General features: G+C 32.2%; 2 protein-coding genes and 1 long non-coding RNA gene across 3 annotated transcripts; 2 read left to right on the top strand and 1 right to left on the bottom strand.

The window, feature by feature from the left end:
- The first annotated feature begins 1,354 nt into the window (after positions 1-1,354).
- Positions 1,355-7,845, top strand: LOC107427465 (uncharacterized). Its single transcript, XM_016037835.4, has 4 exons — positions 1,355-1,802; positions 1,915-1,975; positions 2,171-2,315; positions 6,282-7,845. The coding sequence occupies exons 1-4, from the start codon at positions 1,568-1,570 to the stop codon at positions 6,531-6,533; spliced, it is 693 nt and encodes a 230-aa protein (XP_015893321.2). The 5' UTR covers positions 1,355-1,567; the 3' UTR covers positions 6,534-7,845.
- On the top strand, positions 2,322-5,474 carry LOC125424135 (uncharacterized). Its single transcript, XR_007242962.2, has 2 exons — positions 2,322-4,898; positions 4,935-5,474. It is a non-coding gene; the product is annotated as an uncharacterized LOC125424135 (long non-coding RNA).
- Positions 7,450-18,843, bottom strand: LOC107427478 (eukaryotic translation initiation factor 5B). The gene is made up of 13 exons (XM_025077678.3): positions 18,680-18,843; positions 16,138-18,444; positions 14,548-15,110; positions 14,332-14,439; positions 13,991-14,091; positions 13,793-13,883; positions 13,581-13,691; positions 13,404-13,469; positions 11,077-11,136; positions 10,403-10,960; positions 9,605-9,724; positions 8,245-8,364; positions 7,450-8,160 (listed from the first exon to the last, which is right to left on the bottom strand). The coding sequence occupies exons 2-13, from the start codon at positions 18,302-18,304 to the stop codon at positions 8,095-8,097; spliced, it is 4,131 nt and encodes a 1,376-aa protein (XP_024933446.3). The 5' UTR covers positions 18,305-18,444; positions 18,680-18,843; the 3' UTR covers positions 7,450-8,094.
- Between the last annotated feature and the right edge of the window lie 4,398 nt (positions 18,844-23,241).

The raw sequence follows: 23,241 nt of genomic DNA, 5'->3' as shown, positions 1-23,241 counted from the left end.
AAATACATATTTAATGAAATTAGTTATTAATTAAGATAGATAAAATAATTATTATAATGATATTATATTTTATAAATGCTATTTCAATGCTATAAAGAACTCATGATTTGTTAAAAATTGTTTATATCTTCCCTATTATAGTATTAAAATGTTAAATATAAAAATTAATTATTAAAAAAAATATCTTTTTAATAATTTTACATATAATTGTTAATATACCATTGACAGAAATATTTGAAAATTAAATTGGTATGTAACAAATACCATCGACATCGAAGTTTTTAATCTTAATTTGTAGAAAATATTTTTTAATTTTAATCTATGTTCTATTTTTTATCTAGTTTATAATATTTATATAAATATTAAATTTATTATTGTAAAAAATAATAATTGGTAGATAAACTTATAATTTGTGATACTATTTTTTTTTTTAAAATATGATAGATAGAGTTATCTAATATAATTTTCAATATTATTCATTAAATATGAATTTTATTTATTTTTATTTGCCTAATTATTACAAAATAATTAAAAGGTAAAAAGCTGTTATAATGAAAATTTTCATAAAATTATAAAAAAAAATATTGTAAATTTTAATGAATATTATAAAAATTAAAAATTTTTTCTCTTCAGCTGTAAAATTTTTTATTATGAAAATTTCTTCAAAAATGTTTTCTTAAATGGAAAAAATAAAGGGAATGCCTCTTTCAGAGAAAGATGACATGCTCTATACAAAAACAGAGAGCGCCGTTTTGCTCAACAAAAATTACATAAATGAAAACACAAAATGCAAAACAAGCACTAAAAACACAGATCTAAAAAAATAAAAAAATAAAAACTAAAAACACAGTAAAAATGAGGATAACCAGCAGAAGAAAAGATAAGAAATTTTATATCGACTGAAAATTTTCATAATATCTATGATTATGAAGATAAAAAATTTCTTCTATTTGATGAAGCAAATGGGGAAAATATAAAAATTTTGATATTTTAAACTATAAATTACACTGTTTTTACATATATTTAATTTTTCCACTTCTAATTACACTGTTTTTACATATATTTAATTTTTCCACATCTAATTACGCTGTTATTTTTTTCATTTTATAATAGAAAACTCTTTTATTTATTTATTTATTTATTTTTAAATGTTCATATTTTGCTTTTCCCATTTGAGCTATCTCCATCTCAAGGTTCACTAATTTGACATTTGAATCAAATTACAGGGAAATTATTCGATTTTAAATTTTACCTGGGGCAAATTAGTAGTTACTTGAAACTGTACGGGGAGTAATTTGTAATTTTACATTAAACATATAATTTTTTTTAAAAAAATAAAAAAAAAAGAAAGGGAAACAAAAACAAGAGCAACGTTGGAATTTCCGCCATCTCACCCTTCAAACACTCTCTCCTACCTTGATTCCTTCGTCCCCAACACCAAATTCATACAAAAAGCTTCGCCTTTGCCCACAATTACAAAAACCCACATTGCCATTTTGACACCATTTGGGCTTCTTAGACTTTTGTCTTCAATTTTGCTTTCTTTCTTTCTTTTGTTTCATCAACAATGGCTTCCGCAGTTTTCTCCAACTCCTTATTGTCTCCTCCTGCTCCTCAGGCTCAATCATCTCTCGCGCATCGACCAGTTTTTCTCTCTCCTTCTCGAATCTCTCTCACAAACCCACCCAGATCTCAGCCTATATTTACCCATTTGAAGAACAAGAAGAATTCAACCCATTTCACCACATTTTGTTCCTTGGAGGATGCAAAAGATCCAAACCAAGATGTTCCCATTGAATTGCGTAAGGAATTTTTCGCCTTCTGAATCATGGTTTCTGCTTTGTTTTCTCCCTCTTACTGATGATTGAATTATTTGGGATGCGTTATTTATTTATTTATTATTTTTTTGTGCAGGATATGCTGCATTTCCCACAGTGATTGATATAAACAAGATTCGTGAAATTTTGCCACATCGGTAAGTGGATTTATCTCCATTATGTTTTTGGGTAATCTGGTTGAATCATGCAGGGCATTTTTACTATTTTGCAAAATGTTTCCTACCCCCTTTTTTTGGCTGAGAAACTACGAGGAATAAAATCATGTTAGGCTCAGATGAGTCATCTCTGGAGGTTTATATTTATTTACCAAATGGTTTCGGTTTCTGGTTTAGGTTTCCATTTCTTTTAGTGGATAGAGTGATTGAATATAATCCTGGGGTTTCAGCTGTTGCAATCAAGAATGTCACTATAAATGATAACTTTTTTCCTGGACATTTTCCCGAGAGGCCTATTATGCCTGGTGTTCTCATGGTTGAGGTAATTGCTTTGTGTCCAACATTGTTTTTATTTTGTTTTACTTTTCCTCTCTTTCTCTCGCCCTCTCTTTTTTTCTTTGTTATTATTCAAATTGTAAATCCACTCTGCATGTTTAGACATTGATTTTCCTTGCAATTTGCATATGATGCTGCGCCATGACATTGATGCTTCGTGCTTTTCCTCCCCCCCTCTCTATTTTTTGTATTTCCATGCCTAATTAGAGTGTGGGAAAAAAAAAAAAAAAAAAAAACTTTTGCTTCTGCTATACCACCATGTTTAATTTTATGTGCAGTTTATAATAGAATGTTTAAGTTTGTTTTCTCTTCAAAGGTATTTCTTAAATTTCTCAAAGATATTTGAGTAGTTTGTTGTTCAACTACTACATGAATTGTTCTGTCAAACTGCCCAAGGGTTCTCAGCATGAATTATTTATCTTCTGCAATAGCATAAATTATCCCATATTTACAATTTGGTTTGTGATTTCGGGAAAACTTTGAGAATTTAGTATTTATAATACAGAGCTGGTTCATTTTTCCTTGATAGGCAATTTAGTACCAGATGCATTGAAATTTTCTCTTGTTTTTAGTGTGTATGTGTGTGATTAAGCAGGTTTGAGAAAAAGTGATCTGAGTAGCCAAGCTGAACATAAATCTTTGACATGTTTTGGTAGTAATGGAATTAGTACAATATGTTATTGATTTCAAAAAGTTATTGCTTATTTGTATGAGGTTTGAACTCATCAGCCCAAATGAAGTGTCTTATTCGGTGCTAGAGATTTTCAAAACAGCTAATTGAATCGTTTAGTGGATATGCTTTACTTGATAATGAACTCTATTGCTCACAAAAGAAGCTCATTATAAGTGTCTGAAGAAACTGGGTTTTGAAGTCCCCAACATGATTCACTGCTCAAATCCTTTACAGTTTCTATATTATGGGTTTTTCAAACCTAACTGCCAGGGATAAGGTAGCGGTATCAATAACCATGAATGGGTAGTGTTATAGAGGCTGAGGTACTAAGGGAAAGTGCACAGCCCACGTACTTGTACCCAGCATAGGGTTGTTCGCTGATGAACTTTCACCTGTTTGCATATGAACATGGGCATGACAAATGTGAGCTCGAGTTTCTGTATATTTTGTATGGCTGCAAAATGCATAGGATCATCAGCAAAATGTTTTTGATACAAACAAGCTATGATATGAAGAATTTTATTAGAAACATGTGCTTGATTAGAATTTTTGGTAATTTAGGCAAAATCCTTTATAAAAAGTACTTAAGGCAAAATTACATAAGAAGGGAATTTAAAAGAGGGTATCTGTGATTCTGAAAATTAAATCAGTTGACTTGAGAAATCTTGGAGCTAAAAGCATTTAGGCATAGTTTATGCGATTGAGAATCTATCTATATTCTATATATATATATATATATATATATATATAAAAGAAGAAGAGTATACGCCACATGTCAGCATACTCATCTTTCAAATTCCCTTTAAAATCACCTTCTTTATTTTTATTTTATTTATTTATTTATGGTGCATATAATGTGAGGTATTTATTTTTCAAATTTAGAAATTAAAATAAAAAATTCGGGACAGTCTTTGTGTACAAAAAGGTTCATATAATACAAATTTTAATTTACACAGTTAGTGGAATTGCCATACACACAATTGTATTGTTATTCAGCTTTTACCATACATGAAATTGCCATACACGAAATTTATTCTTATTTTAATTTTATTTATTTACTTGTGGTGCATATAATGTGAGGTATTTATTTTCTAATTTATGTATATGGCAGTTTTTTTTTTTATTTTTTTTTATTTTTATATTACAGTTAATGGAATTGTCGTACACGAAATTGCATTGTTATACAGTTTTTACCATACACGGAATTGCCATATACAGAATTGTATTATTATATAGTTTTTACCATATACGGAATTGCATTATTATATGAAATTGCATCATTATAGTAACTTTTTGAAATAAATTTAAAATAAATAAAATATTTTATTTTATTATATTTACCAAATAAGTCAAATATATTTGACTATAAATAACTAGGTGTCATCTTTCGGTTATTTAAAATTTCGGTATTCAATACTCTGTTGGGTTTTATTCTCTCATATTTCTATTTAGTTATTAAAGTTTTTTTTATTGAATTTCAATTTGTTTTCTTTTTTTGATGGATCCTAATAAAAATCATCTTAATCATAAGTATGTGCGTGAACCATGCTATGGATTTTTTATTGAAGATGATGATGTTGCTGTGGAAATTGATGGTAAATAATGAAACTTTTCTGATGAAGAATCCTCACTGATTATAGATTCATCCATATTTATCAACTTTTTCAAGAGGATATAGAACAAAAAGATAAAAATGAGAAGACAAAGTTAATAATTGTTTTGTTTTTACTTTATGAGTTTGTCTCACGAAGTTATTGAATTTTGGAGTCCTAAAGTTATTGAATTTCAAAATAAGTATGTCTATTATGAGTATTTTTTTTACTTTATTTTTTAAGTTGGTATCTTTGTTTCATTTTACTGTAATAATTGTTTTCTTTTGAAGATTGATGGGTGAAGGTGATTGCAATTGTCAAAGAAGATCGATGGGTGAAGGTGATTGCAGCTGTTAAAGAATAAGTCAAATATCTTCTTCATCTACTTATTCTGTATCTAATGATTTAAAAAGTAGAGAAGCTATTGTGAAAAGTATCGAAGAGTTAGTGAAATGTATAGAGGTAAAAAAGCAATACAAAAAATAATATGGCAAAATTTTGTTACATATATGTTACCATATTATTTTTTGTATTGCTTTTTTACTTCTATAGATTCCACCAACTCTTCGATACATTTCACAATAGTTTCTCCACTTTCTAAGTCATTAGATATAAAATAAGTAGATGAAGAAGATAGTTGACTTATTCTTTGATAGCTGCAATCACCTTTACCTATCAATCTTCACAAGAAAACAATTATTAAAGTAAAACGAAACAAAGATACCACATTTAAAAAATAAAGTAAAAGAAATACTCATAATAGACATACTTATTTTGAAATTCAATAACTTTGGGACTCCAAAATTCAATAACTTCGTTTACTCATAATAGACATACGCATAAATTGAAGATGAAACAATTATTAACATCGTCTTCTCATTTTTATCTTTTTGTTCTCCCTCATCTTGAAAAAGTTGATAGATATGGGTGAATCTATAATCAGTGAGGATTTTTCATCAGAAAAGTTTCCTTCTTTTCCATCAATTTCCACAGCTATATCATCGTCTTCAATCAAAAATCCATAGCATAGTTCACGCACATGCTTATGATTAAGATGATTTTTATTAGGATCCATAAAAAAAAAAAAAAAAATTTGAAATTCAACAAAAAAAACTTTAATAACTAAAATAGAAATAATAGAGAATAAAACCCAACAAAGTATTGAATACCGAAATTTTAAATAACCGGAAGATGGCACCTAGTATGAATAAAATAATTAGGATTTAAGTTCTATGGATTTTATTAGAATTTTTTTTAATTTCCTGCATCAATATGTATCCCAGACTATTGTTTAGCTAACATCAAGCCCAAAAACTTAAAATGCATGGAAACATGAATTACCAAATATGGGAGTCACCAGAATTCAAGTACAAAAATAATAATGCATTTCTACTCAAATATTATGTTGAATAACCATCAATTCATAATTTTAAGCTGTCTGAAAGTGAGTACACTACTGGATGTCAGGCAATACAAGAGCGAAAACTACTAAAGTCATGTTTATTCTTTTGACCAATCCTTGGTTACCATCTACTGCAGGAAATAGTTTCCTGGAGTATCATCCCATGAATTCAACGGCATAATGCATTTTGGAAAAGTAGAAATTATTTTCCTGTTAACCTGCAACTTGCCTATGGTATCTGTCTTTAGATAATAGGTGACAAAATCTCAGTTTCGTTGGATGTAGGCAATGGCACAGGTTGGTGGTATAGTTATGCTGCAACCGGATGTGGGAGGTTCACGTGAGAATTTCTTTTTCGCTGGAATCGACAAAGTGAGATTCCGAAAACCAGTGATTGCTGGCGACACATTGGTTATGAGAATGACTCTTGTCAAGTTGCAGAAACGCTTTGGAATAGCAAAGATGGAAGGGAAGGCCTATGTTGGAGGGGAGGTTGTATGCGAGGGTGAGTTTTTGATGGCCATGGGTAGCGAATGACACATTTAAGTTTTGTAGCTTATTTCATAGCTGCTGATGTTTTATTTTTGTAGTTTTCCATTCCATACAAACTGTGATTTTCTTCTCCCCCTCCGATATAGGCCTTGTGGCAGCCTTTTGATTTGATTTTGAACCGTTGAGTAGATGTTTTCTAACTTTTTTTTGTTTTTGTTTTTTGGGTTAAATATTGCACGGTTTAGTCTAATGGGTCCGTTTCATATGTAGAGTATTTGTCAAATGTTTTCTTGACGAATATTGTTGACTTTTTTTTTTTTTTTTTTTTTCGAATTCGATAATGTTGTCTCTTAAAATAGGTATAGAACTTCATTTGGATGGCTAAATTAAAATGTGTTCATCTTCAATTCAATCATGCTGTTCTGATCTGTGATCTTCACCTCCATTCAAATATAATTAATTCTATTTATCATTTCCATATATATATATATATATATGCAAGTTCTGTTTATTTTATATAAGAATGATGTATTATTCACAATTTCTAAAAGTTCTCTTAAAATTTAATCGAACCCTTTTGGTTTAAGTACTGGTTAAAAAAATTCCCTCTACCACCTAAAGTGACATTTTTGAAATTATTGGAATCTAATTGAAATAAGAACAAAAGGGTGCGGCTGGTAATCCCTTATATACAATTTCTTCTTTCTTTTCAACAACGGCTTAATTGAACCAGCGTCCAATACCACTCACAAAATAATCATTATCATGCAGGTTATTAGATGATATTCATCCTTTCTTTCATTCTTTGTTCATTATTTTAAACCTTTTTGTGGTCTCATCTTCTTCTTCTTCTTTTTTTTTTTTTTTTTTTTTTTTTTTTTTTTTTTAATTTCAAATCTTTTTATGGCTTCAAAGTAAAATAAAATAAAACAATTGTGTTTTTAATATAAAATAGACCCTATTAATCCATGGTACTAATAATGATTCCCCACCATCTGAAATCTCATTCCAAAATTCTTAATGCATGCAACTTTTGAGTTATGAAAAGAAGCAATGCAAGAGCGCGTGCTTCCATTACAAGAAAAAACCAAACACTACGAGGGGCAGCAGTAAGGGAAATGGTTATACTAAGGCAGTTCTCCAAAATTGATACATAAAAATTTACCGGGACCAAACAAACATCTATAAAAATTTCATGTGGCGAAAAATTCTAATTCAATCTGTATAAGGAGAAAAAGTAACTTCTTTCCAGAATAAACTGCCATGATAACTACCACCACTTCCATCTTGCAGGTTGCCTGCCACCATGACCTTGTATATCACAAAAATTAACCCAAAAAAAAAAAAAAAAACAAAACACGAAGTTGAAAATCCGAGCAGTTTTATCCTCCGCAGGAAAGATGAGCTTTTCTCATTGCAACAGAAACTGGAACTTCAACTCCCTCACTACATACAAGGGCACCCAACTCTGGTGCCCGAATCAGTTGCTGTGGTTGAAGAAATGGAAACCTCAGGACAGAAATTGGGTTCGCCATTTTGCACCTTTTGTAGAACCACACAACTCAGTGATACTCCCAATATGCTCTGGTGTTTCATCAACTCTAAATCATGGTATCTTGAAAAGAGACTTCAATTTCACCAGCAGCTTCCACTCCTCAATTGACAGATCATCCTGAATATTTTAAAAATGACAACTAATAAGACAAACAGACATTATCCATACGGACATTGAAGTAAATTTGAAATTCGAACTTACTCGATAATTAGCTTTTAGCACATCAATTGAATTCCTTGAAATGCGGCTGACAAGTTCATCCTCGAGCTCAAAATGCCTACCAAACATTTTTTGTTGCTCATCAGGACTGCTGCCAACTATCTACAAAAGCACAGTTCAAAGTTTACATTACATACACCAAAGACTTAATTTGATTATTTCAAACTCCCAAAGCTAACCAAATGAAGTGTCACAGACAATATTATGTAAAAGCAGCCAACAGAGTAGTAACCATGAGCATTCATATTACTGCGGCATTTTCCATAGCAAATATTAAAAATGCCATCTATCAAAAACCTACGTTGCTACAGAGATCAATTGCTAAATAATCAAGCACTAAACTTTATGATGGGCATATTTGCTCAAATGACAACAACAACAAACAAAAATATTTGTTAGACAAAAAGCATTGAACATGTCTAACATAAGAAATTTGATTACTAAGCTGAGTAAAAACAGGATCCAAATCACATGGAAAGCCAGCTCAAGTTCCAACCCTTAGCTTGATTTCAAGTGACGCAGATAGGGTCCAACTCTGAGTTTTATCTCAAATAGGCATTTTGGAATCTAAAACTTACAGATACACCTATTGATCCTGATCTATAGTTGGATGATTCAAATATTAAATATTCAAGGATGAAAGGATATTTTGAAATTTAGTAGGAAAACTCATATACCTGAATGAAATCTTCTAGTAAAATTATGCTCTAGCTTGGGGGAAAAGGATAAAAATTCATATACAGTATGTTTACGTTTTAACCTAGACTTGAAATGAAGGTATCATACATGTGTTCCAATTCAATAAACAATAATCTATAATCTTCCTACCCTATGTTTTTCCTCTCTGTTTATGACAATTATAGTAATATGAAAATAATGGAACCCAGCAGCTACCCGTAACAGTTATGTCTATCCAGGAACTACATGAATAATCTTGACTGATGCATACAAGTAAATAAATAATAATCAATCAAGTACATCAGAAAATTGATAAGATGGATGACTATATTGTTAGAAAATGTTCAAAAGTTATCACATATTATCTAAAGAAAACAAAAACAAGAAGGGGGGAAAAAATGATCATTTAAAAGAGTAGTAGAGAACAAAAGGTAAACCATTTCAAATACTAATCCAAGATATACATGATTTGGAAATTTCCACAACTCATCACATTTTTCAAGGCAATTAGTGAACAAATAAAGTTTCATGACATATATTTTTTTTGGTAATAATAGTCACATCCACCTATGCCATACTCATTGATGTGTTTCAATATCATATCAAGCATTATATTGAACTGGAAAAAGCAAACTAAATAAGATCAAGGATAATCATCACATACCTTAATTGCGACCTTCTGCCCTTTCTTGGCAGTATCAACAGGCTTATGATTGTTTTCAATCGAGGCTATGCGTCCAATATCAATAAAATCCCTTTGAGGAATACAAATTGGAGTTCCAACCTGCCAGAAATGCAGAGAGTATCAGTTGTCTATGTGTGTTTTAACCAGCAGAATTCAAGCTTACAAAAAAACTGGAACTCATTGGGACTTGTTGAAAATATAGCAGATGTCCTTTATGTAGCATGGATATAGGGTCTGAGAAAACTGGATTATGTTTAATAGCAGTCGGAGTAAGTTGGTACACTTAGATGGTGTTGTTTTTGTCTTTACAATATAAATAGATCTAATATATAACTATTAAATATAAAAATAAAAAATAAAAAAGAACAAGTGTTGAGACAGCCTACTTTCTACTTACCCAAAAAAATGATTTGTATTTTATTTAATTGGACTTGCAAGTTATAATGGTCACAACCATTATAAACTCCAAACCATATGGAATTAGATATAACCTTTTAAGTAGATATATAAAATTGCTATATTTAAGGGTGAGGGAAAAGGCGCATGTTAAAACGAGCAACAAATTTTAACACCTTAAATAGACTTCTAAAATTTGAAAAACTAATTAAACGTAATTTTTTTTTTCCATCTGTAATATGACTAAAACAAACAAACAAACAATCTAGAAATAGACTTGTTTTAGCTTTACTCATACCTATAAGATCAATGATATTTCTTAAAAAGTCAATATTTAAATACCAAACAGTACAAGTACATAAAAATTATTAATAATAGTACCTTGGCAATGCCTTCTAGGACATCAACACCCAAGACAATTGGATCCTTCTTGTTGAAAATGCAGTTAGGTAAAATCTTAAGGACACATGGGAAGACAGCTTCATCAGCTGCTTCCTTCTTCTTTTGCTCCTTGAGATTGTCAATATAAGCCTTGAATTGATCAAATAAGTGATAAATGATATCCGCAATAAAAATCTTTACACCCAATTCATCTGCAAGTTCCCGGGCCTCTGGTGTCACTTTGACATCAAATGCCAAAATTGTGGCATACTCCTTTTTCTTTTCTAGCATTACATTGGCCTTCATGACATCCTTCTTATGTACAGGGCCTATACTTATGCCGCTTACTGGAATATTTACTTCAGGCGTTTTTAGAAACTCCAGCAATGCTTCCAAAGAACCAAGAGTAGAAGCTTGAACACAAACTCCCTCACCACTCTTGTCAATCCTGCTCATAACAGATTTCATATCTTCCATAGCTAGTTCCTTAACATCTTCCAAGTCATCCTGGGGCCCTACCACATATAGACCAGTGCCAGCAATAGCATGTTCAAGGCCCTGCATGAAATATAAAAGAATAGGGGTTTACTTGGAAGACTCACCAATTCAACTTAAAAAGTAATTTGGACTTCAAAAGAGAGGTTTGACCTCCGCTTCAATCTATAAAAAATTACCTGTGCTGTGATCTTGATACCCTGTGCAGCCTTAATTTGTTTGTGGTGCAGATACGTTCCCTAACAACATACAAGAATTGCATTGTCAATTCATTTATAACCTTGACATTTTTAGAAATCAACAGACACAACAAACTCCAACTGTCACACCTCCATATATCATCTCACAAGAAAAAAAAAGCACAGAATTCAATATGCACGAGTAAGCAGTTTCTGATCCAATTAAAAGAATTCTACACACATTGACTTAAAAATCTGTCTGCTGTTCTACTCTATCATAACAATGACCATTGGGAATTGTATAAGAAAGAGGAAGAACCTGAGTCTTTAATACCGAATTTACATGCATTAGAGTTTAGAAATGAAAGGGAAAAAGAAAACGACTTGAGTAGTAGTTTATCACTTGCAAATAGCATCATGCGGTATTAAAAAAAATTATATATATTATACTACCAACAAATAGAAAAATGTAACACCAGAGAAAGATATAATATATATATTATATATATGTTATATATACAGAGAGAGAAAATCGTAAGCATGTCTCTCACTCTCCTGCTCTTTAGTCAGGCTCTCCCTGCTCAAGAGAGAAGTTCATACACCTCTCTTACTCAGAAAAATAAAACATTTTTTGCCATAAAAGCCTAAGTGGTAGTGGTAGCAGCAGCAGCAGCAGAAGAAACACCAACACTAGTCCCTTAACAGCACAACAGAGAAAGCCACCCAACAAACAAGACATCCCCCTTTCTCTCTCACATTTGTTTTTTTTTTTTTAATTTTCTAATATATATTATAGACACTCATAATGACTTAACAAGTTCTACCAGGCCCAAAAAATGGCATAAAACTATCATAGGATTCGGATACAATTATATTCCTTTGCTAGGTTAATCTGGCTAGATAAGTACACACTATGAAACACCTAAAAAACCCAAGAAGTAATGCATTTCTAAATTCAAAAAGTCTGATATTAGGAGTTGGAATTTTTATTAAAGATTCACAAATGTATTAGGATGTATTGAAAACAAATTTGGCATTCAACAGAGCCTGTAAGGATATAAATCCCATATACAAGTATTTTAGGACCCTTACGTCTCTTGCATGATGAAGCTCCATAGAGGCCATTGAATGAATTTTTACATGCTTCCCTAACCGAGTTAGCTTGCAGATTATCCGATAAGATAGTATCAATCTTAATGGGGTAAATTATTTCCATAGTTCATTTATCTTCCAATTACAATTCCTTTGGATAAAAATACTTGACTTCACAAACAAAAGAAACCCCAATCAAACTATAGATACCTGATATAGAAATGATAATATTTTTGACAAACAAAAGAAAACCCAGTCATTCATTTATGGATTTTTCTATTTTTAATTATTTAAAATTAGGATTTGACATAGATGTGTGACATTTATTATTCTTGAATAATATTTTTTCTTGATATATGGTTGACTACACTTACAACATAAGCTTTAGGAACAATAATAACATGATGTGCTACCCGAATGTGGTTGCTATTTATTCTAATGTTTGAATTCTGCAAACACTGATGGATAATTTGTTAAATTAAACAGTGCCTGCATTCCATTCTTAGCTACAGTACATGCCTACAAGTGGGGTTGAGTGCTAGATCTTTCAGCAAGCTATATGTGGCATATACACAATTCAAAAGTCAAATAAATGCTCTCACCAACAGATGAAGCATGCACGAAGCCGCCCAAAGCTATAATAACCTATTTTTCTTTTTTCTTTTTTTTATTATTGTACAAGTCCCTCAAAACAGGGTTATTTCTACCTAAGACAAGGGTTCAACATTTAATTGGTCCAAAGCACATTTTTTAACACAAAACCAGACAGACACATATTTCTGTTTACTAAACTATTTACTTTTGAACTCGGCAAAGCAAAGAAACATAAAAAAACTATCACTTCGTAGTCAAACATGCACAAAATTTGGGCACAAGACCATTGCAGGAACAGAAAAGAACTCCACTGGTACTTAGCATAAGTAATAAAGAAAAACATATTAGGTCATAATTCTAATAGGACTAAGACCCCAAAGTAGGAAACCATAGGAAATTACAAGTAACAAGTAAGTCAAAGACCATAAACTAAAATAATGTATGAAAACTCAAAATGAGACCCACAGGTAGAAGTAGAACTAACATCCATCACAACAAAAAATAAATAAGAACACAATTTTTCATGCAGAAATAAGGTTTCCAAAAGGCATAAAACGAAAAAATAAAACTGACTTTTAAAAGCTGCAATAAGATGCTTCCAGTATGTATGGTTCTAACATGGTGTTGAAAATAACAAATACCTTAACTCGGAGTTCTTTCATTGGATGGGGCGTCAATAAGGCACGGATTGTAGTAACAATTGGTCCCTATCAATAAAAATTAAACCATTCTTAGAATAATAATTAATACACACATACAAAGGTTGCAATAATAATGTATAAAATATAAATCATAAAAATGCAAAAATAGATACTTACCTGCATGCCACAAACAACTATTTGATCTCCCTCATGAAGCACGCCATTAACCAAAACAACATCAATGGTTGTCCCATGCCCCTCAACAACTTTGACCTCCAACACAGTACACTAACCAAGAAAATAAGTTAACAGTCAGACTTTCCAAGTTTCAACTGTCTTATGCATTCAATCATAGAAGTTATTGAAAACAAATAGTAAAGAATATTAACCTGCACTTCATTACTGTATGTAAGCTTCTCGACCATAGTTTTTTGAGACCATTGAACCAAGAGCAACAACAAATCTGGAACCCCTTCACCACTGAAATATTCACGAATCAAATATTAGGAAACTATACGAAAGGACATTTCAGGAGAAGAGACTAAACAAATTATAACAATGAATATGCCATGGTCTATCAGAAATACCTAATGGCACTTGTAGGTACAATACTGTATGTCTCCCCCATTTCTCTATTTTTATAGTATAGCTCTGTATTTAAGCCCTGTTCTTTGAACTGAGTGATGATCTGGAAACCATACAAATATGAAGATTTAACATTTGAATCAAACAGGAAAGACAAAAAAAAAAAAAAAAAAAAAAAAAAAAAAAAAAAAAAAAAAAAAAAAAACAAGAACTGACTGATGATCTGGAAACCCAAACAAGTATGAAGATTTAACATTTGAATCAAACAGGAAAGAGGGGGGGAAAAAAAGAAAAAAGAAAAAAAAGAAGATTGAATAAAAGAGAAAATTGGATAGCATGTAACCTGAGTGAGCCTCATATTAAACTCATTTTGAACATCCCTAGTTTGTTGCTTCATTGTCTTAAGAATAGGTGCATTGCGTGTGGCTTTCCAGCCATAGAGTCTGTCCACCTGAAAATTTAATAAAATCAAGAAAACATAAGTAAATTTCATCAAGGACAAAGAAGCGATGAGCTGGTAGATCCACTAAGAAGACAACTACGGCTATATAAGTCTCACCTTATTAAGTGCAATAATGAATTCTGTATTCCTCATCTTCAAAAGATTGAGTGATTCAATCGTTTGGGGCTCTAAGCCATGCATAATATCAACAACCAAAATCGCAATATCACATAAGCCTGAACCCCGTGATCGCAAGTTGGTGAATGACTCGTGCCCAGGTGTATCAATAACCAATAAACCTGGGACCTTCAATTTGGCATCAGCTTTCAACTCCTTAGTTCTTTCACGTATATTTTCAGCAGGAAAATAAGTCGCACCAATCTGTTGAGTAATACCCCCAGCCTCACCTTCCTGAACATTAGTGCCTCGGATACAGTCCAAAAGCTTTGTTTTACCAGTATCCACATGGCCCATAATGCAACATATAGGAGATCGAAGGTTATCATCACTCTGCTTGGGAGTAGCATCTTCTTTTTTCACTGAAGCATCTTTTTTCTTACTTTTGTCTAAAATTTCAACCTCAGTATGCTTTTTCTTATTTTCAACATCCTTAGATTTTATTGGCTGAGAAGGAAGAACTTTCTTGGCATCACCCACAGGCTTGGCAACCACAGGTGGGGCTGTAAATTTTAGAAGTTTAAATTAAAAAAACACAACATCAGTATTAGGAGAGAACTACTTGGGCAATATAATTTGTGAAGTATCACCCATAGAAAGATTAGATCATGCAGAAAATCCAAATTTAAAGCATATTTGAGGACAAACACTTCAATGACAAAACTAAACTTCCACTTATCATTACTATAAAAAGAAATTTATTCTTATTAACTTAATTACCATCTTGATGAAATTATTCTGGCAGGTAGGACCATATGTACTCATTTCATAGGTTCTCGGTTAAAATAACGAGCAGGAGCAAGGTACTTTTACAAAAGCTTTAAGCAAAGAAAATAACAAGGGATTTAACAAGGCAAGTGGGAGTTAAAGTAAAAACTACACAATAAGAATTAATCTTGTTCTCAAGAATGCAAGAAGCCAACAGAGAGACAAAAGTAGATCACAACTTATTAGCATGTACCCAGAACAGTTGTAAAAGAATTATAATCAGGTTTGGGCATAATCATACAAGGCACACACTTATTTTACAATTCATGAGCTCTCTTATTATAAACAATCGATTCCATCCTACCATCTTAAATAACTTAAGCTTAATGGTAGGTAAGAACTGATAAATTTTCAAACCAGCAGTGGTTTTTTGTAATTATGTCAAATATTAAGGGAGATAAACGATGGTTTGCCATATAATTTATCACACGGTAATAATACGGCGTCAACATAAATTATAAATTTGACAATATTTCCATTTCTAAATAATCATAATATATAATGCGTATCTCACCAAAGCAGAATTATTTAAAAATTTGATCTGCAAACATATTAGTTGTAGAGAACTTAAAGAAAACATTGCACACAGCTTCAATGGCAAGGAAAAAAATAACAAGGTAACTAACAGCAAACATGTAGACAAAGTCATAAATGGCTTCTAAATTCCTAACTATCTTACACAATTTTATCCAAGTATAATAAGTACAACAATATGCCAGCTAAATATATATAATACAAAAGAAGTATATGAAATAAGCTCACCTGCATTCCGAGGAGTTGATACTGCACTCTTTATGTCTTTTTTGGCAACAGGTTCAGGCTCAGAGTCAACCTCTTCATCAGCAAATGCACTCCTAACAGAGAGATTCACAACAGCATCGTCCCAACTCTTTGCATCCCATTCATCCTCATCATCGTCTTCTTCTATTCCATTGTCTTTAGCAACTTCAGAAACCTCCAATTTATCCTCCATATCCACGGACTCTGTCTCTTCAGTCTTCACTGATTCTACAGAATCCAACTCGGGCACACTCTCTTGTTGGCTTTCCTTTTCATCAATATTTTCTACTTCCTTAGCAGGAGCTGCACCATTTTCTAGATTGACAGTTGGTTTTGCCTTCTTCTTCTGGTACATGGGTCGTTTAACTGGCTTATCCGGTGCACTTGCATCAGCAGCAGGGAATGGCAAACCTCCTGCATTAGCAAGTATTTGATTTCTCATTGCCTCCAGCCTACGGGCTTCTTCCTTCTGCTTGGCAGTTAGAAGCTTTCCCTCCTGTTTTTTCTTTTGCAGCTTCTCCTTTTCCCTTTCCTTTTTCCGACGCCTAGCCTCTTCTGCTTGCCTCTCAAGTTCTTCCTGCCTCCGCCTTTCCTCTTCTTCCTTTCTCAACCTCTCCTCTTCTTCCTTTTTCTTCCTCTCTTCTGCTTCTTTTCGCCTAGCAAGAGCCTCTTGCATCTCCCTCACATGCTTTGGCAATTTCTTGTCAGCAGCTTTCCCCTTCCCTTCATTCTTCTTGGGTTCAGCTATTTCAGTTTTGGTTTCATCTTTTACATCCACTGAAACAGCTGCTGCAGCTGCAGCTGCCTTCTTTTCCTTCTCCTTCTCCTTTTTCTTTTTTTTCTTCTTTGCAGCAGCAGACTCTACAGTCTCTTCTTCACCATCTTTTTCACCCAAACCATCAACTGGGGCAACCGGGGCAGCTGTTTCAGATTGAACCTGAGCCTGAACTTTCTCCTCTTGGATAGGAAGAGGAGCAGGTTCAGCAGGCTTTGCTACTGCAGAACGCTCACCAAGCTCAGCCAGAATCTTATCCAGATCATCTTCTTCTTGAGCAGTTCTTCCACTCTTTTTCTTCTTCTTCTTGTTTTTTGAAGTTTCTGCTGCAACCTCTACATTTTTGTTAATGGTTTTAGATTCATCAGGTTCCATTGCATCTGCAGCTTCACTCTCAACCACTGCAGCTTCTTCACTCAATTTATTACTTTTCTTTTTGGAAGATTTTTTCTTACCCGAAAACGAAATCACTGAGGACTCTTCATGCTCCACAGTATCATCGTCACCAACTCGAGACACTTCGGATACAGAAGCATCTTCCTCCTCATTTCCCTCATCAAGCAATACCGAGTTAAATGAATTACCACCACCACTCTTTTTCGAAGCCTTTGATGACTTCTTTTTCTTACCAGAGAAAGCAATCGGAGCAACATCTTGTTCTTCATCCTTAACCTCAAATTCATCATCTAGAACATCTAAACTCGCAGCAGCAAACGAACTCCCACTTTTCTTGCCTCCCTTAGACGACTTCTTCTTCCCTGTAAACTCAATGACCGGGGCTTCATCATCATTATCATCCACAGCTTCTTTATTAGAATTATCAACCACCTCTCCGTCATCATCATCACCATCAATAGCATCAAAAGCTGAAGCGGAAAACAAACTACCACCAGTTTTCTTCTTCGACGACTTGGAAGGCTTCTTCTTCCCCTGAAAACTCACCACTGGAGTGTCCTCCTCTTCATCGCTTTGAACCCCGGATTTATCCTCATCCTCATCATCCTTTACATCCTCATCTTGAAGCAATCCAAAACTCGAAGCACTGAAAACGCTGCTGTTTCCACCACCCTTCTTCGACTTCCCCTTCTTCTTTCCTGTGAACACAACCTCCGGAACATCATCTTCCTCCAAAGACTTTTCCACATCTTCTTCTTCTTCTTCTTCGTGTTGTGAAGCTATGGAGCTACCCTTTTTGCCTTTCTTCTTCCCCGTAACTACAACCTTCTCTTCTTCAACAGCTTGGGGCTCCTCAGAGAGCTCCGTACCAATGGAGTACTCATCGTCATCGATAACCAGTGATTTCTTCTTCGATTTTACACCTGCTGTTGCGGTTTGGTTCTCGTCGTCCCGAGCCGTTGGCTTCTTTCGACCCATTGAGATATCGACAAATTAAACCACAGCTTCAAATCTAACAAAACCTCAATTTTCCAAAAACCTTATCGGAAAATCCGTAACTAAATTTGAACAAAGAAAAATCGATCCTCGCCGCAATCGAAATTCAAATCAACTATTTTCTTCGAAACCAGAAAATCCCAAAACCACACAAAAAAAATAAAAATAAAAACGTTTTAGTATATTGGTGAAAGAGATAAATGAGAGCCGATTGATGTGAGAAAGAAAGAATGGTAAGATTTCGCAACGCTGTCGAAACTTTTTTGTTTTTCTCAACGAAGGTGTTGAGTGCGATATGAGATTTCCTTCAGTTTACGCTGGAGATTGATAGAGAAAAAAACAAAAATAAAATCCAACCTTTTTTATATTGGATTGCCGTCGATTAACGGCAAGAAATGAGCTTTCTTAGAAAATCTGGGATTTTCTCGCATACCAAACAACAAACGCCGCCTGCCTTGCCTGGAGAGGCACAGTGTGTACGAAAAGCAAAGAAGATGATGGGATGGGAGGGCTTTATGATGGAACACATACACGCATTGGAATAGAAGAACAATAAAAAAGCTTTTTACTGAAAATAAATAATAATAATAATAATAAAATATAAAATAAAACCCACAGACATTAGGATTTAAGAAAATAAAAAACCTTTTTTACCACCTGTGGGCCTTCATTTTGGCCCATGTGTAATTGACGAAGGGAGAGTAATGTTAAATTATTTTATGAAACTAAAAAATTATTTGTTAAGTTATGTTTTTCCATTAAAATATATATATATATATATAGATATATATTTTTTTCCTGAATTTCTTTTTGTCATATTGAGTCCAAATACTCAGTATTAAGCATGGGAGAACATAATTTTTCCATATGTTTCAAAAAATTTTAAACGATTAATTCTTTGTTGTTGTTATTTTCTATTTTTAGAGTTATAAAACAGAATTAATTTTTTTAAAAAATTGTAATAGGAAACAATAGCCAAAACATGCCTATTTTGGTAACTAAGTTTAGGTTTTAAAAATAAAATTGTTTTTTTTTTCTTTTTTTTTTTTACTTATATGGCCAAGTCCACGTTTTAAAATTTTAAAGAGAAGGAAATGTTGACAAACAAGTAAATCAAATTGATTTAAAAAAAAAAAAAAAACAAGGTGGAAAGGATTGCGGCAATAATGCCACTCTAATTTTAAATCGTACTTGAGAAAATATATAGAATCTATTCCTTTAAAGTTTGTTCAAATTGACACCATAGTCTTTTAATTAAAATATTTTAGCAAGCAAATCATAGATAACTTATTTATCTCCTTTCATTAACAATAAAAAAGAATTATCTCCTTTCATATTTAGTTTTATTGGAATTCATCATGTGTTAGTGAAAGATATTTTCTGTTAGTGAAAGATATTTAGTCTACTTAATATTTGTCAAATGATTTTCATATCCTTGTAATATATATTAACACTGCCTTTTATTGTTTCACTTTCATAGTTTATTGAAAAAATTCGTTTATTGAATCAAATTATCAGGCCTTACCTAGATGCTAATGGTTGATTTGGTAAAGAATTTGGACTTTGAGTCCCTGACCAAGAAGAGAATTAGGTAAACCCCATTAAGTTAATGGACTTTTTTTTTTTTTTTTTTCCTCCGGCTTAAAGCTTAAGTTAAATGGACTCAATATTGCAAAATGTTTTTCTTTTTATTCAACAAAATAAATACACAAATAAGGCAACATTTATTTTGTTAAATTTATTTTGGCAAGCACACAGCATATGCATTTTTCTGTTTTGTGAAATTGGACCCTATTAATGGGTCAATTTTCCCCCTTCTTTTCTTTTTTTTTTTTTTTTTTTTTTTCTTTGTTGGTAAAAAGGTCAGTTTTCCGCTTAGAACCTAAAAAGCCTATGATACGACATATTTTAAGCTTATTAGGTCCATTATGTTGCTGTCTTTAGTTTCTTTAATTTAGAAAAAAAAAAAAAAAATTGTCTTCTCGGAGTCAGAATAGTTGCAAACGATTTCCTTTGGCAGATGAACATAACTGGAATCCCCACTCCCTCAATATAAGTTAAAATATTTCTTAAAAAAAAGAAAAAAAGAAAGAAATGTTTGTGCTGCTTCCTAATCTTAAGGACAAGAACAAAACCTCATGGTTGAGTGGTGGAAGTTCCTTTGGTATAAGTAAAATCCATGATAGAACCAAGTTTTTTCTATGGAGGCTTGCTAATCTTGGCCTCCCTTTAAAATCAAATTTGGTGGCCAGACACATTCCTTTACCTGACCAATCTTGCCCTCATGGTTGTAGTTGTTAAGAGAGACCCATTTGGCTCTCTTCCTGGTGGTGTTTAAGATGGGATGCTTTTGGTGATGATGGTCTGAAGGCCTTCCTCAATTTCTTCTGCGACCCAATTGGCAAGATTCAGTTCATGACAGAGATAGACAGAGTTTTTGTTTTTACCTCTTTGCAGCCCTCACTCTGGAAATGATTTGGAAATTATGAAATGATGGGGTGCATGAAGGGAAGCCTTTTGTTATAGATAATCTGATCCATAATCTGTATTATTCATCGAATTAGAATATGCATCTTGGTTTCTATATTTCCATCTTAATACTATGTTTTAATTGAACAAAAAATACAAAAATAACTGAACCTCGATCAAATACAGAAAATAAAATAAAAAATTGGAAAATAAGAAATTATTGCTGCCAACACTATTTTTCCCTAGGTTAATCATAGTTGGTGCGCAATTAAAGAAATAAATGGCTGTTTCTCTTGCCCTAGATACAAATCCCGGCATTTATCACATAGTTTGGACAGAGAGCGAGCCGGAGAACCAAAAATTGGGTCAGGGAACATAGCCTTGGGTATCAATTCTTGCTTCAATCCATGAAGCTAACAAATCAAAATTTAAGACAAATACCAAATAAAACCCCTGAAGCTACCAGCATAAAACCCACATAATTTTTTTCTTTTATATATTTTCTAAATTTAGAGGCATCAGGAAAGAAAACACAGCCAGTTAATGAACAGTAAACGCATAACTAAACAATGCCAAGCTCAATTTGCAGAAAAATGACATACAAAAAATAAATAAAATACAAAAACGGCTACATAAGGAAATTATACACCATAAAAGTATAAAAAATGCACATATCAAGAAACAGAATTAGTATAGATAATCCAAAAATAAACCTGTTAATTTTAATAAAATGAAAACACCACCATTATGATTCTGCAGATACAAACAGACTGCTTTAAGAAAACCATACAACATCTATTACCTTGCAAATGGCTTCACTCACTAGGAAACCAAAAGGATTTCAGGTTTCTTGGAAAATGTGAAATATATTCCACGCCATGTTCGATATTAATTCCCATTGTCCAAATCCCTAAACTCCGAAAACCCAACAATTTTCAACACCCAATTTTGAAGCTGACAAGAGCAATCTTGACCAGCCAAAAACAGATAGAAATCTAGCCTGCATCCGAATGATCTGCTTGTAATGGGAATCGAGTTTGAGGGCTACATGCACCGACAATGCAGGCGGGCTCTGGAGATGGATTCCCACCAGAAGAGTCCATGGGAACGTCGGCGGTGGAAGCGGCTCCGGCGCCGGAGCGGGTGGCTGTAATGGATGAGGTTGAGGTGGAGTTCTGGTGGGATTTTGGTCTCTCTGTTTCGTCGGAGAGTGTTGTGTCCCTCTCTAGTCCTCTCCAAACGTTAAAAAAAAAATAAAAAATAAAATAAAATAAAATAAAATTCTAGGAGTACCAACTCCCTCTTCGGTGGGTTGTGTTCCTCAATGGAGTCTTTTATCTCCAGGTCATTATGCAATAAAATTAAGGTCATCTAAAATCTTTCATAGCCATTTATATCTAGGACTACACCTCCAGGTTATTATTCAAAAGATTAAAATCTTCATGGACCACAATATTTATTCTTAAAAAATACCAAAAAACTTCGAAACTATATTTTTCCCCCCAAAAAAAAAAAAAAAAAAACTAAGGTCCTTCTTAACCATGTTTTCTATTTTATATTTTTAAAATAGAGAATAAAAAACTATTTTTTGTTGTTTAATAAAGACAAAAAGTATTTGGCTATTAATACTTAAAAATAATTTTCAAAACTAAAAAACATAAAACATGTTTGACTAAATAATTTTTTATTTTTTTAAAAAAGTTTTTATTTTTTTTATTTTTTATTTTTTATTTTTTTACATAAAATGAACTCTTTTTTTTAATACAAGGAATCTTATATATAATATATATAGCTATAATATATATATATATATCTACATTAATGCAGCATTCATAGTATTAGTTTGGTTCATTATTATTAATTCATTCATATTATAATATATGTATATATACATATATCATTTTTTTTATTATATGTACTTAATTTTTCATTGATTTATAATTGACCTTTTTGGAGTTATGTCTTTTTACTCCTTGTATAATTAACAGTTGTTCCACATTATTAGTCAATTATCTTTTTATTAATTAATTTTTAAACCTTATTGATATTATACAATATACATTAATAATTTTATAATGTGAGTTTCAAGCAAATAAATTCATGTGTATACATAAATAAAATAATTATTGGGATTTCGAATTTTGCATTAATTAAAAAATTAAATTCTACAAATCTAACATAATATTTTCAATTAGAAACATCCATAAAATCTCATATTAGCATAATAATAAAACTGCTAACTTTTATATGTTACTAACATAGTCAAGCCACATGTTTAGATATTCTTGACACTGTTGTAGAGGAAAAGTAAAAACAAAAATAACAATAAAAAAGAAAAAAATAAATACAACGGGAGATAAGGGAAAAAAAAAATGGAGATAAGGAAAAAAAGAAAAGAAAAAAAGAATAACTTATAGAAAAATATAAAATCAATGAAAAAAAAAAGTAAA

The sequence above is a fragment of the Ziziphus jujuba genome, chromosome 9 (genome assembly GCF_031755915.1).
Source record: "Ziziphus jujuba cultivar Dongzao chromosome 9, ASM3175591v1".
Lineage (NCBI taxonomy): Eukaryota > Viridiplantae > Streptophyta > Magnoliopsida > Rosales > Rhamnaceae > Ziziphus > Ziziphus jujuba.
Note: the sequence above shows the minus strand (reverse complement) of the source record. Positions and strands in the feature narration are given on the sequence as shown.